Consider the following 12,177-nt stretch of genomic DNA (forward strand, 5'->3'; position numbering starts at 1 on the left):
CACACACACACACACACACACACACACACACACACACACACACACACACACACACACACACACACACACACCCGTTAGTACTGCTCACTGTGGAAAGCTAAAATGTCAGCAGGTGTATATCTAAAGGGACAACGCTCAAAATTGGATTTAGGAAACAATCTCCCTGGAACTGGCTGACAAATGGTGCAGTGTGCAGCATGTGTTTGACTCACTTCAGGGCTTTGGTGTAGTCTTTAGCGTGGTAGTATTCCTCTCCCATCTGCACCACTGCGCAGGACACACACAATGTTCAGAGTCAACACAGGGGCAGCCTGAATCTGAATAAAATGCTCCTTGATGGTTGAAATCATGTCTAAAAAACGATGCTTTGATGAGCTTGCCTCACTATGTGATGATCACATACCATTAACATAAAGTCAAATTATTCAACAGCCTCAAACATGTTTACCTGATGAGTGCAGTTCTTAACTTGGATATGTGAATGCTTGAAAGGGTAATGCACTTACAATCAGGCTCACTATAAATTACAATCTGCAGATTTATTGTTATGGAGAATAACATGAAGCGACTTTAATGACAAAAATTTAGTGTTCCTCCCCTGTGAGGCCAAAGGAGGCATTAAAGGACCGGAGCGCGGTGCTACTCACTGAGGTGACTCTTCATTCGAGGGCACTTGTACTTCTTGAACTGGGCCACAGCGTTACTGAGGAGTGCTATTATCAGCTCCTGCAGGGGCACAGACAGAGAGAGGCAGGGCTTCATACAGCAGTAAGACAACTATTATCAGCTGGTGTAGAGGTACAGACAGAGAGAGGCAGGGCTTCATACAGCAGTAACACAACTATTATCAGCTGCTGTAGAGGTACAGACAGAGAGAGGCACAACAGTGTTCAGACGTCGTCCGTCCAAAAATCCAAGGCTTTCCATTCAAATTGAATGGGAGTAGTGCGTTTAGGCTGCAGTGGGGTAATCGCACTGAGGAAACTCAAAAAAACGCAGGTGACCTGCGGCAAAAAGTTGAGACGACTCAACTTTTGGAGAAACAAAACGCCAAGTCACAGTCCCGTACAGGAAACAGGAAACAAGATACATCACTGCCTCTACCTCCTACCACAAGAAAGATTTAAAACACCAATCATAAGCACTCAACTGCCCGGGAGTTTGTGTAAAAGCTGACTGCAACAACAAAACCCTCGCTACGTCACGCTTGTTTCTTTTCTTTCTCTCTCCCATGTGAAATGAAGTTGCATTCAAGTGCGGTCGGAAACAAAATCTATAACAACACTTTGAAAGATGTTATAATAACATATTAATTATAGAACTAGTGGTTTAAAGTGTCCTATCTGCTGCCTTAAAGTAAATGGGACAATACATCAGCGAGCTAGGAGACAGCTGTGTATTAAGTGAGTGTTCTCACAGAATGTGGCACGTCTCTCTCTTTACTCTGCAGCGCCACAATCCCCGTCTTCTCCTTCTCTGCATCTGGAGGGTCAATACCTGCAAATACAAAGCCATGTTTTAATCTCACAACACTGCTTCTTCATCATCTTCATTAATGCTGTCTGTGTGTGTGTGTGTGTGTGTGTGTGTGTGTTCTTGTTTAACTATAATTGTGGGGTACAATAAAACTGGAGTTCAGTATACCTGTGGGGTCCAGACAGCTATGTGGGGCCAAAATGCTGGACCTCACAACTTTAAAGCGCTGTTTGAAGGTTAAAACTTGGTTTTAGGATTATGGTTAGAATTAGGTTAGGGTTAAATTAATGCATTTAGTAGTGATGATTAAGGTTAGGTTAAGGAGCTAAGGAATGCATTATGTCAATGACGGGTCCCCACAAAGATAGTGCCACACTGTGTGTGTGTGTCATACTCTGATGTCCTTGTCTCCATGGTCTCTGGCCGTAGAAGTCCAGTCCCCCACTCTGTGTGTCCCCTGGTTCGGGGGAGGGATAACTCGCTCCAGCCTAAAGCAACCAACCAATCAAATTAAACCTTTGAATTAGGGCTGCACGATTATGGCCAAAATGATCATCACGATTACTTTGATCAATATTGTGATCATGATTATTATCACAATTATTTGTTGATTTTACCAAACAACTTTTATTTTCACATAGGCTATTTATAACGGCTTTCACATCCATAGTATGCTACATTCTTGTTATGTTGAAGTTGTATGTTGTACACATACAGCTGCAACACATGTAAATGAAAATTAGCTATCTGAAATAAACAGCGTAGGATATATATATTTGTTTTAAATGTATCTCTGAGAAAGCTCCTTCACTTGTTTTTAACAATAACTGATCAAAAGAGCTAGGGGGAGAGAGGGGGAGTGCGATGGATCTACTCAGACTGACGGCTGACACATTATGAATGGGTCCAGCACGGGTCAAACGGTGGGTCAGCGCAGTTACACACCGTGTGTGTATGAAATGTCTGTATCGTCACTGCGCTGCATTTTTATGAACTAAGATATTCTGGCCATGGGCCATCTCTCACCTAGGTCAAGCAGGCTCCGTCTCACACGCTATTACTTTACGAACTGAAGTTAGTTGCATTCAATAACTTCTTCTGTGTTTTTTGCCGTGGCCGCGATAGCAGCGTTAGCAGCGGAAACACTGGTACAAATACGCGTTTTCCTCTCATTCTTAACATTATAGAGTTGTGTTAATAACAATTAATACTGTGGACAAATATCAGAAATGTGGACAGGTGTGTCAGGGCTGCGGCTGGGGAGAGAGAGTAGAGGAGAGATCCAACACAGGTACAGCTTTACAGAAGAAATGGGTCATGTAACGCAAAATTAAACCATATTGGTATAAACAACACTACAGCGGATGCGAGGACATTAGGTGCACTGGTGAGACCAAGAGGAAAAATATTACTCGCACCCTTCAGCCCTGTGAGCTAACAGACGCTAACTTGCACCGGTCACTGCTGTTTGCTGAAAAACAACACAGACGGGACAAAAGGTTGCGTTTACTGGTAAACCTATCTGTTGTGGAATTTTCCTCGCGTGCCTCTGTCCTCTGAGACTGTCTACATCTAGAAACTAAGCTGTGCGGTGGAGGGAACAACTCCGACTGGCACATGATCATACAGTGGTTTACGGAGGGGTAGATTGGTTTTGCAAAAAACCCAGAGCGTTCCAGGAAATGACGCATTTAAAAAAAAAAAAAAATTGCACGATCACGCTAATTTGACCGTGGGAAGTCAAAATCGTGATCGTGATTAAAATTCGATTAATTGTGAAGCCCTACTTTGAATGGTGCTTTAGAGGCGAAACAGTACGTACAGGCTTCCCAACAGAAACTGTTTTTCAGTCTGATTTAAGCTGGCCAATATTATCGGTTAGAGGATTATATAAGACCTGTAACAGCACTTACTTGTACTAGAACAGAAAAGGTGGGTTTTGATTTGTTACTGAACTGTGTGTGTCACTTAGAGAGGTAGTAAGAGAACCTGTAGCATCATCACCTGACAGAGCTGCTGAGCCAGGGTCTTTCTGTCCTGGCTGTAACAGGCAGCCTGCTGGTAGTAGAAACCAGGGTTCTGGGTCTGGATGGCTGTCAGGCCCAACTTTATTGCTTCATCAAACAGTTCCCCAAACGACTGGAACCTGTTAGGAAGACAATGGGCCATTTTACAGCTGGTCATCAGGGATATAGATCAGCTTTCTGAAAACCACAGCCATCTAACAGCTGAAGAGCAGAGCTGCGGGGCTCGGGTCCATCATGACAACAAGCCTCAGAAATCTCTCAAAACGCTTCATGTTGTAGGCAATTTCTACTAAATGTAAACAGCACTGTATTGTGAATCACTTCAACATGCAGGGTGTGTGTAGAATTGTGTATCTCACTGTTTGGACATCCATGCGGCGTGCTCGAATGCCAGTTCAGCACTGCCGATCTTCTTCTTACACAGGTCTATGTGCTTCCTGAACTGGGCTATAGCATCTAGAGGAGTGTTGTGTTGGAAACACAGACGGCAGATCTGAAAAGACACAAAGACAGAGAAGGAAAGAAAAATGAAAGGTGGTCAGTAATGACAGACTTCCATCTGCTTTGGGCTGCCTGTGTGACGTTGATAGTTTAAAGACAAGAGACAAGTACCTTATAGTTGATGAATCCAGCCATAGTTTTGATCTCCAGCATGTTGGTCTCGTGGGCCCTGAGCTCATGAACCAGACTGTATGCAGTCCTGTAGTACCTACAGGCCCAAACCAAATCAGTGGAAGAGAAAGAGCTAGAGTGCAGTGTGCAGCTCTCTGTGTGTCTATACTTACAGCATTATTTACCATGCTATGCTTAGGCAAGAAGCCACGTGATGTGTCTCCTCTAATCCTGACAGTTAACAAGCAATAACATCCCTATTTTCAACACAATTTACAATACATTTTCCTGATAGGACTTATTTACTTCAATCTGTTGATTGTGAAATGACCGGTCTCATTAACGCAACAAACTATTTATCTTCTCCACAATGGATACAGGCTGGGACTTACTTGAGAGCGTTCTGGGTGTCCTGTTTCAGCTCACTGAAGAAGGCGATTTTAAACTGGTGTCGGACAAACAGCAGCTGGGAGAGGAGGAGAGTGTGAGGAGAGCAGCTCCATCTGTTTCAAACTGGAGTTCCACTATTCTTCCTTTCTTCCTACCTGATGTGTTGTCTTGTTGAGGAACTCTTTATGTGATTTGACACGACGGATCTCGGTGTAGTAGTAGGTCTGAGCATGTTCGTAGAAAGCATTCTCCAATCTACAGAATCAAAAGGGAAGAACACAATCTCAGCGTGTAGGACTGCAGCTCATAACCAACGTATATATCACTATCACCCCAATAAAACCTGGAATTATAATGCGTCTCCTATCCAAAATGTATCTAGATGTGATGTATCCTGATTACATTTACACCCGGTATTAATGTCTCTTCAGTGTTGACACTGAGATCTGATGGCTCTGTCCAGCTCAAACAACCAAACGTCCTCTTTTCCCTCTCCATCTGGCCGCTGCTGCACACAAACCTTCCTCAATGCATTTTGGGTGCACTAACCGAGGGTGACCTGGACTTTCATGTGGTCACACTATCTGATTGTAATCCGAACACCCAAAACAAATTTTATTGCAAGGTGTAAATGGTGCCTATGTGGAAAATTTATCTAAAAACACAAAATTCAAATTACATTAAACTAGATGTCATTTGGACCATTTAATTACAAAATATCTCTATGGCATTAGTGAATTGTTAACTACCTTATAATGTAGCCCACTAAGTGGTCAGTGTGTGGCAGTACAAAGAGACTCTTGCCAGACAGATCACAGGCGTTACAAAGAGCTGCAGCTCTCTCTGATGCCACCAGGTCCTCTCCTGTTCAGAGAAAGAAATAGAGAGCAGATTGTGAAGGTTGGCTCTAACAGCTGATGACAGGAAGCTGCCTAACACTTACAGCTAGTTTGGTTGACAGATAGAAAACTTGATTATAAAATGTACAACACCATATGTACTGCTGCCAGTCAGAAGGAGAGACAGGGATATACTGGAGACACACATTACAAAACATGAGCATAAGCTAATAGAGTAGAGATGTTTACCTGGAGGCAGAGGAGTTTTCTTCTGGATCAGAACCACAGCCACCTTGGTGTTCCTGCCCTGAAGACTGGTCCTAAAGACACCAAAACACAACATGACTGCAGATGGAAGTTCGGAGTCTAGAGGCGGCGGCACATATAGAGTAAAAGCTCCAATTAACTTTGCCACATTTAGTTTTTATTCAATGTATTTTTGCCCGCTGAATGAGTAGTTTATTAACTGCACAAGTACATGGTTACATGACCAGTACACAAAGTGCTGTCAGCCAACCTACTCACTCATTCACAGCTCAGTGTGGCTGCTTAGTCTGGCTCTCTGATTGGTTACACAGTACGTCAGTCTACCTGATATCCCAATACCTTGACAGGCAGGGAGGGGGGATTTGTGTTAATCTGAATCCCACTGTGACAGTGTTTGTGTAATTACTCTCACTGCCAGAGGGGGGAGACAGACTAACGTTTCACACTTCAGCTTTAAGACGCCAGCCCAAACGTCTGCCAAGAGAACTTACCAGTGCTTTTGTTACAGTCCTCCTGACGCAAATACAAACCATGCAGTACTGTTTTGGTTTTCACTTGTGTAGCATAAAGGGACTACAACTGCATTTGGTTGTGCAACCTTGTGTTGTACAATGCCAATAAATGAACATCGCAGATGAATTTTAGTGCAGTTATGTTTCTGATTGGGGTGTAAGGAGCTGATTTGCAGGATTATGAAAAGTTCTGGAAAATGGAAATAGCAACACTTTACTTTTCTTACGTCTTCTGGCAGAGTTGCATGACCTCTTCAATTATTATGTTATAAACAACGTAATAAGGATTATGGTAGTTATGGTTCTTGAAGTTTTAGTGAAAGAAAAAAACAAATGCTGGAAATCCATGTGACGGGTTGTATCTAATGACCAAAAAATATTGAGTGCATCCCTGCAACACCTGCCTGCTCTCACACCCCTGGTCACCAAAAAAAAGCTTTACTTAAGGCAAATACAATGTCCGCCTACCTGACAATCTCCACCTTAGTTGCACATTCAGATTGTTTTTCTTTCCACTGTGGGTCGTCCCAGTCCAGCTCGTAGAACAGAACAACCAGAGCTGGTACCAGGTTCAGGTGTTTGTTCATCCAGCCTGTTTTCAGGATGCCTTTGGGGATATACCACTCATAGGACGTTCGCTGGAAAGAGAGAGAGATATATATATATATATATTATACATACGGTTACTGTGCAGACGGCATTACTGAGCTCACATGAAGACAAGAGAGTGATGAAAGCTTAAACTATATCATAGACTGATGGACTTCCAGATCTCTCTATGAGCAGCTGCTCACCTTAGTGCGACACTTGGGGTATTCATGGTCTCCTGGAAGGACTTTAAAAGAGATAGGGACTCTGTCAGCTCGTCGGTTTGCGCAGAAGGCATCCCAAATGGCCCGGTGCACAGCATTGTACACCACATCCAGACCGGTCAAAGCCACGAAGGCCATGGGCCGACAACATAGCTCTGGAGGAAGCTCCCACTGGGACCCTGCCATCACGGTGCTCTAAGAATGGACACACCTGTACAGGACAGTGCAACATCATTTACACATCCCCAAAGGACAGGACAACATCACTGACACAACTACAGTACACAGGACATAGCAACATCACTGACACACCTGCACAAGACAGAGCAACATCACTGACAACTACACAGGACAGAGCAACATCACTGACACACCTACACAGGACAGAGCAGCATCACTGACACAACAACAGAGGATAGAGCAAATGACTGACACAACTACACAGGACAGAGCAACATCACTGACACAACTACAGTACACAGCACAGAGCAGCATCACACAACTACAGAGGATAGAGCGGCATCACTGCAGCACAGACATCTTTAATCTTCTTTTGTACTTGATACCCGAGTGCAGCAGGTTAAAAAGCATCTTAAATAAGTGGCAATGCGCAGCCATCTTATATCAATATTTTATTTTGAGTTTATGTGTATTTTTTTAAAACTTAAAAACCATGTTGTACAGGAAGTCAAAGAGGGAGCCTTCATGGACCTGCAGGTCACATGAGTGTCAGCTCAGTTAGCTCAGTTGAGCTAAGAGCTAGCTAACAGTTCAGTTGTTTACACCCTTGCGGACCGCAGAGCTTTACACATTCCATGACATGATCCCTCAATTAGCACATCTCTTCATATAGCTAGCTACACATCTAACGTTACTGTAGTTAGTTGAAAAGAGGCTGCCACATTTCATGGTTATTATTTTCAAGACGAAAGCGGAAGCGAGATAAACTAACGCTATTAGCATTAACAAAACGTTAAAGAACATACCTCAGTTGCATTACTTGAGGGGGACTGGTGACGGGTAGTTTGGCTGAGTTAACTAGCTACCAGTAGTTAATGTTAATTCGCAAGCTGTTTGCAGAGCAGTGGTCTGTATCAAGGCTAACAGCTAACGTTTGCGAAGTTGACGTTATACTGTTATTTAGCTAGCTAGTTAGGTGGCGAATTTAACTAGCAAATCTTTAATTAGCAAACGTTTCAGGGTGCCTGGCCTTGAGTTAATCACCAAAGCGTCAAACCCGACAGGTCACAAAATAATAAGAGCTAATTAAGCAGCTGTTGCTGCTGAAGCAACAACTAACTAACTAGCTAGCTAGCTGGCTGTCAGTTTCTGGTGGCGGAAGGTCGTTGAATACCTCTTCCGGTTCGGCTTTTCAAATTTAAATGCTACCTCACCAACCACATTATTCGTTTTAACAACAAGAAAGGCAGATTATACGATAATTCTCCTGTCTCTCCAGAAAGCATTCTAAAAAATACAAACAATCTGTTATCTGAGGATGTCATGTCAAACTCACTGCTGTCCAGGACCTTAAACACTTTGGCAGGCCTATAGGCTATGTTGAGGTAGGGAAATAAATACATGACCTAGTATGTTATCATACTCATGGCTGTGATATACTGAGGGACTGCCACTTGGTCACTTTAAAATTTATGGATGCGCAAATGCTGTGTATTGTTTTCTTTGTTTTTTTGTCATATAGCCTATGCCAGTGCCAAAGACCCATTTTCATTATATGCTAATCTAATGGACAATAAAGGCATCCGTATAACACTATTATAATGTCATATACCCTAAAACGTTGTAGGGAGACACGTAATTCTAGCTGACATTAGTGTCAGGCTGCATTATTGCTGATAATATATCTGTGTGGCACTCAAACACATATGAAAACATGATTTACATTTTCAGTCTTACAGTAAATCCCATATCAAATCTGTTGGCGACATTGGATAAACCAAGAGATGTCATGGAGTTTAAGTGCATGTCCTGATAAGGACAATTTAAAGACAGGACAGGACAGGACAGAATATAGAATTCAAAAGACAACGTGAGCTGGCAGAGCCACATATGGCGAGAGATTCAAACTGAAGCTGTTCAGTTCCTCCTCTGATAGAGATCTTATCGGAGGTGATAATCTGTTGGATCAAACAGTGTCCCGGTAACTCATGAAATAAGTGTGTATGTATACAAAATACAAAAAAAAATCAAAGAATATATATATATATATATATATATATATATATATATATATATATATATATTTGTTTTTTTGTATTGTATTTTTATTATTTGTAAGTTACTAACTCTATAGCACATGAATAATAATTGATTTGAATGATTACATCGTGCTGTCAATAGTGGGATGGGTGAAGGGTGGACCATAAATAAAACAGATAGCCTGCAAAGCAGCGGCATGTGAAGCAGGTGGAGCTCAGCTGTAGGAGCAGCCAGACAGCTTCCTGTCCCCGTGTCCACAGACAGCCGACCAAAGGACACGGACAGGCTGCAGCCATGGGACAGCATTTCTGCAGCGGGACCAGCGGTGTCCCCTCCCCGCCTGCCTGTCTGCCTGCCTGGCTGCCCGAGGGTGAGTTTCCTGGCTACATGTCTCTGTGTAGTGGTGTCTGGGGGCCGGTGGTCTTTAGATTGCAATGACTGATGAAGTAGTCTGTTTAACCTTCAGGATTCAGATGTCATGTGTCTCAGTGCTGGACCTTTAGATCGCAGGAGAAGCCGGGCTGGTGTTGACTGGTGCATGGACAGGATGAGTTGGCGGGGGATGCAGTGAATCAGCGTTACTGTACGGGATGGTAGCCTATTGCTGTAGGCTACACTACTGCCTATTCGACCCATATCTTGCATAAAAAATTACTCGCCAAACTCACATTGAAATATAAAGCACTTAAGTGCTTTCTGACTTGTCGGAAGGTAGACTACCTAAATAAATTAAACCCAAGATATGTCAGTGATTGATGGAGGCGGCTGGTTAATTCGGTAGGCCTATCTTCTCGAGTCAACGTTGTAAACTTTAGAAGTAGCCTAGTCTATGCATGTCTTCCACCAAAACGCACTGCTTGTAGACTAACAGCGTTGTCTACGCAGTGGGTCTTAGGCTGAAATGCTCAATGACATCCCACAACTTACTTTCCATAGGCTGTGTTTTTGATAGATTTAGAATTGTCATCTGTGTTTTTCTATCTTTGCATAGGCTAAATAAAGGTAGCCTATTTCAACAGTAAATTGGTTCATAAAAGTGTATCAGAATGCAGAAAATGAAGTCTCTGACGCACAACATTTCCCTGGTGTGGTTTTGGCCCATACATAAACATATACAGTACACCAGTACACCCACTACAATCCATTAGACTACACAACTGGCCTAAGTGTAAGACCTTGATAGCTGCTGAGAAGGAACGCCGCAGGAGATTGAGCAATTTTTAACTGATGGCTGGTAACAGAGATTCTGTGGTCCATAAAACTGGATTCTAAATAAAGAACAATGAGTCAGGATGCAGTGGAGCATGCAGGTTCAGCGCACCTTTGGATAGGGAGTGGATCAGTCTGCAGTGACCGGGACTTAATGGACACACGTCGCTGTTGCGGATGTAGAAGGGTCAGCTGGAAGGTTCCAGCCTGCTGCCTTCCTTCCCACGGGAAGTTAGTCAAATATTCATCACATGGCTCTCGTGCTGATGTAGGCTTGTGCACGCTGTAAGAAGTCACGTAGGCCTGCACACGACTTGTCAACTATTTCTGTCTCCAGTTGTTTAACTGATGGGGGTCTTTCATGTTCTTCATGGGGAACTCATGTAAGGACACTTTCCACACCAAACAGCCCACCTAACAACAAACACATCCACAGATGTGCCTATGACAGCCTATGCATAGATAACCTTGGCTACAGATAGATAGATAGATAGATAGATAGATAGATAGATAGATAGATAGATGTTTCTTTTTTGAGTAGCATTACGTGTATCCATCAAACCGCCTGGGCTGGAGACCATGCTATCTGGAGGATATTTCTTTCATGCATTACGCTGAAGGCAAGGACATATTTTGTGTGTTTAGTTAACCTGGGACACATGAACTTGGACTCGTGGACTGAACACTTCCAGTGTCCTTTAAAACAGGCAGAGTCAACGACTCGGACAACATGCAGACTGTACACAGAAGAGGCCTGAAACATCTTAGGAGTGAAGAATAGTCCAGTTACAGTAATAGCCCTGCAGGAAATACTCCAGCCTAATGACTTTATAATGTTGAGCTTCAGCACGCATGTAAAGAATGATGTCTGACAACATACTCAATTTTATTGTAACTTTTCAATTTGACCATTCACTGTTTGCTGCATCACTGCATCACCCCCCCCCCCCACACTCACACACACACACACACACACACACACACCCTCTCTCCTCTCTGTTGTGATCATAGGTTGTGATGCATGTGAACTCTTACAGATCCCTGTAATGACACACACACATACACACACACACACCAACTATATCCTGTGTAAATGCTGAGCAACACTATGCAGTCACAAAACCATACACGTCATTCTGTGGAGGTCACGATGATGCTGAGTCATCCTTTAGCTCAGTGCCTCTTTCAGCTGAAGGAGATGGAGACAGAGAGAGCGAGAGAGAGAGAGAGAGAGAGAGAGAGACAGAGAGAGACAGTCAGAACTTCTTCCATCTATTCTTTCACTTTTTTTCAGACACCCTGGCAATATCACACCAATACGAGCAATCAGAAAAAGTAAAAGTAGCAGGAAGGTTGCCCAGCGGTTAAAGGCTTTACAACAGTAACCTTCTGCTTTAAAGGTCAAAAAAACTGAACCTTTAGGGAACGTTCTGCTGGGATCTCTGACAGCAGTATGTGGAATTATTACCTGTGTTAAACTGCGTAGGGACGGAAAATAGGACATCATGTCCACTTAAAATGCTAGTGTTCTAGTTGTTGTTGCCACTGCATTCAGACCTGCAGGGGACCCTGCTGAAACCACTGTGGAACGTGAGTGGCTTGTGGCTCAGAGATAGAGTGGTCGCCCATTTTCACAAGGTTGGCGGGTCAATTCCAGTCTTGGAAACACATATGATATAAAAACAGATGTCAGAGGTGTACTTAATGTTGCTGTAAGCTAGTGATGCATTTGACTCTTGGGGCGTTTCTCAATATGTGTTCTTCTATGGACTTGTGTTCTTGTGTTCTTGTGAAACGTCATGTTTGGTGGCCA

The 12,177-nt window shown here is 43.2% G+C and overlaps 2 protein-coding genes across 2 annotated transcripts in view; one reads left to right on the forward strand and one right to left on the reverse strand.

The window, feature by feature from the left end:
• Positions 1-8,257, reverse strand: part of trappc11 (trafficking protein particle complex 11) — a 16,303-nt gene extending 8,046 nt beyond the window's left edge. Inside the window, exons 1-14 of the mRNA XM_034883242.1 lie at positions 7,922-8,257; positions 6,918-7,146; positions 6,592-6,761; positions 5,594-5,664; positions 5,255-5,369; positions 4,661-4,760; positions 4,508-4,581; positions 4,116-4,212; positions 3,863-3,996; positions 3,481-3,622; positions 1,871-1,964; positions 1,418-1,497; positions 648-726; positions 213-267 (exon numbers count right to left, since the gene is read on the reverse strand). Coding sequence (XP_034739133.1) covers positions 213-267; positions 648-726; positions 1,418-1,497; positions 1,871-1,964; positions 3,481-3,622; positions 3,863-3,996; positions 4,116-4,212; positions 4,508-4,581; positions 4,661-4,760; positions 5,255-5,369; positions 5,594-5,664; positions 6,592-6,761; positions 6,918-7,121 — 1,415 coding nt within the window. The 5' untranslated portion in view covers positions 7,122-7,146; positions 7,922-8,257. The remainder of the gene's footprint in view (positions 1-212; positions 268-647; positions 727-1,417; positions 1,498-1,870; positions 1,965-3,480; positions 3,623-3,862; positions 3,997-4,115; positions 4,213-4,507; positions 4,582-4,660; positions 4,761-5,254; positions 5,370-5,593; positions 5,665-6,591; positions 6,762-6,917; positions 7,147-7,921) is intronic.
• A 1,063-nt stretch (positions 8,258-9,320) lies between these two features.
• rell2 (RELT like 2) overlaps positions 9,321-12,177 on the forward strand; it is a 12,766-nt gene continuing 9,909 nt past the window's right edge. Inside the window, exon 1 of the mRNA XM_034883249.1 lies at positions 9,321-9,525. The gene's annotated coding sequence lies outside the window, so the exon portion shown is untranslated. The remainder of the gene's footprint in view (positions 9,526-12,177) is intronic.

This window comes from Etheostoma cragini, chromosome 10, assembly GCF_013103735.1.
Source record: "Etheostoma cragini isolate CJK2018 chromosome 10, CSU_Ecrag_1.0, whole genome shotgun sequence".
NCBI lineage: Eukaryota > Metazoa > Chordata > Actinopteri > Perciformes > Percidae > Etheostoma > Etheostoma cragini.